At 37.1% G+C, this 2,371-nt stretch overlaps 1 protein-coding gene across 1 annotated transcript; it reads left to right on the top strand.

Moving 5' to 3' along the window:
* Positions 1-214: 214 nt before the first annotated feature.
* On the top strand, positions 215-1,636 carry LOC140810098 (uncharacterized). The gene is made up of 2 exons (XM_073167905.1): positions 215-1,294; positions 1,373-1,636. The coding sequence occupies exons 1-2, from the start codon at positions 218-220 to the stop codon at positions 1,559-1,561; spliced, it is 1,266 nt and encodes a 421-aa protein (XP_073024006.1). The 5' UTR covers positions 215-217; the 3' UTR covers positions 1,562-1,636.
* Positions 1,637-2,371: the final 735 nt, after the last annotated feature.

Raw genomic sequence — 2,371 nt, 5'->3', positions numbered from 1 at the left:
AAGAAAGATAAAAAGATAAATCTGCCGCGTACTAATGATATGGTCTCGTCAAAAAAAAATGATATATGCTAAAAACTGGCAGAATGCCACGTGTCGCATGAATATGACGAGTTATAGGTTACGTGGCATTTTTTTTATCTTCCCGCATTAATTAATTGCAGATTGAGATTTATAATGTCGATTCCAAAGATTTAAGATCTGCTCACAGAAAAAACTAATGAGAGAGCGAGGAAGGACAGTGATGAATATTTTGGCTTTGGGTCTTCTGATATTTGCGTCACAAGTAACATCAGCAGGGGTTCTTTCTCCAACTCGAGAGAAGCGGAATTCAGGAGAAGATGTTATAGTAAAAGAAGGGCATCGAGTAGTAGTTGTTGAATTTGAAAAGGATGCGGGAAATACCAAGATTTCGATATTACCTCATGCAATACACGACCAGGTTGATCATGAGAATTCGAAGGAGAAATTGTCCGGAACATCAATGGAGAATTCGAGAGAGAAACTAATGAAAGAAAACGGAGTACATCGTGGTCTTAGTCCGAAAGAGCTCGTGTGCGATGCTTATGGTAACTGCAAGCCCAAAATCGAGTGTGCCATGGGAAAAGCAAAGAAAGGGGTGGCGGGGAAGGTGCATGAGGCGGAGGTTATGTCTTGTGAGGTCGAGGAAGAGGCTAGAGAAGCGGCGAGTGAGGCCGTTTGCAAGATCGAAGATGCTGCTCACGAGGCCTATGATAAAGCACGGGAAGCAGCAGAAGGTACGAAGGATGCTGCAAGTGAAGCTACAAGTAAAGCAAAAGATATGTTACGTGAAAAGGCTGGTGGGGGAAAAGAAGGCGCAGAAGAAACGGTGGAAAACGCCTCGAAAAGAGCTAAGAAGGGTGCGCGAGAGGTCAAAGAAGAAGAGAAGAAAGAATTGAGCGACATTTCAAGGCGGGCCCGTGAAGTCGCTTTCGACATGTTTGAGTACGCGATGCCGCCTTTGAGTATGGTGTTCATTGCGCTGCATTTGCTGGGATTCGCGGTAGCCTATGGGACGAGTGTATGGGTCACATTTGCATCCAGTTATGTCTTGGCCTCTGCACTGCCTAGGAACCTGTTTGGTCTTGTGCAGAGCAAGATATATCCAGTGTATTTCAAGGCCATGGCATACAGCGTGGGGATGGCATTGCTGGGACATTTGATGAGTATTCAGACGAACGCGAAGGGCGTTGGGATTTTCCAAGCCTCAAATCTCATGATGTCTATCGTGATGATTTTGGTGAACTTGCTCTACTTGCAGCCTCGCGCGACCAAGGTAAAACTAATTCCTAAATTATGATTTGCATGTACGTAACACGAATGTAAAAGTTAACTAATTAATATTTAACGATAGGTGGTGTTGGAAAGAATGGAGGAGGAGAGGGAAGGAGGCGGCGGCGGAAAAGGAACAGCCGGAAGAAGCGTAACGAGGAAGAGCGAGATGCTGAATTCAACTTCGTCTTTCCTCAACTTTATGACTCTCATGTCCCTAACATGTCACCTCCTTCACTTAGGCCGGCGTATGCATACTACGACCTGTTAATTTCTGTTGTGATCTTTGTGTATCATTCAGTGTACAGTAAAACTAAAACATCTGTTTATAGGGTCGAGAGCTTGAAATTTATTTAAAAAGTTATTAATTAATCGATAAATTAATATTTTTTTATATTTTTATTAAGCAACACAAAATAAAAAAAAAAAAATTGATCTTACGAACAAACAATAATAAAATATGAGCAATGTAAATTAAATTACAAGATTGAAGTTGAAAAAAAAATTAATAATGTAATTATTTTATTAATCTTTAATGGTTATGTTCGTATTTTTATATAATTTATGGTATTGGCAGATTTTTATTTATATAAGTAGGTTTCTGAAAAATTATTATCTTATCAATTATATGAAAACTGTATTTTTAGTTATATATATTTTCAATTACTATCTATTAAGAATCATTCTAATAGAGATAAAAATATTGGTCTGTTTTTTTATTTCCCAAGTTTGCCCTTATTTTATATCACAATTACATTTTTCTTTTTATTTTTTTTAATTTCAAAAAACATTTATTTATTTTTTTTTTTAAATTACAACTATTCAAATAGCACTTAAGTCTTATGTCCCTCGATAATTTATCAAATTTCAGTTTAGTCTATAGATAATTATAAAAAAAAACTGTACACACACGCACCGCGTGTGCAAAGTATCTAGTATATATTTACAAATCTATGATTTTGATTATTTATATTATCAAATTTTATTAGTATATACATATTATCTTCACTGAGTACGGTAACAAGGTGCACTTCATCTATGAAGGATCCTTGACAAATTTATGAGCATTTGGTGTCCGGCT

This window comes from Primulina eburnea, chromosome 13 (genome assembly GCF_022965805.1).
Source record: "Primulina eburnea isolate SZY01 chromosome 13, ASM2296580v1, whole genome shotgun sequence".
Lineage (NCBI taxonomy): Eukaryota > Viridiplantae > Streptophyta > Magnoliopsida > Lamiales > Gesneriaceae > Primulina > Primulina eburnea.
Note: the sequence above shows the minus strand (reverse complement) of the source record. Positions and strands in the feature narration are given on the sequence as shown.

What these genes read in the sequence shown, in the direction of transcription:
- LOC140810098 (XM_073167905.1), top strand. Translation starts at nt 218, where the DNA reads ATGAGAGAGCGAGGAAGGACAGTGATGAATATTTTGGCTTTGGGTCTT. An exon ending in TGCAGCCTCGCGCGACCAAG is followed by an intron (nt 1,295 to 1,372) that starts GTAAAACTAATT and finishes ATTTAACGATAG; the next exon opens with GTGGTGTTGGAAAGAATGGA.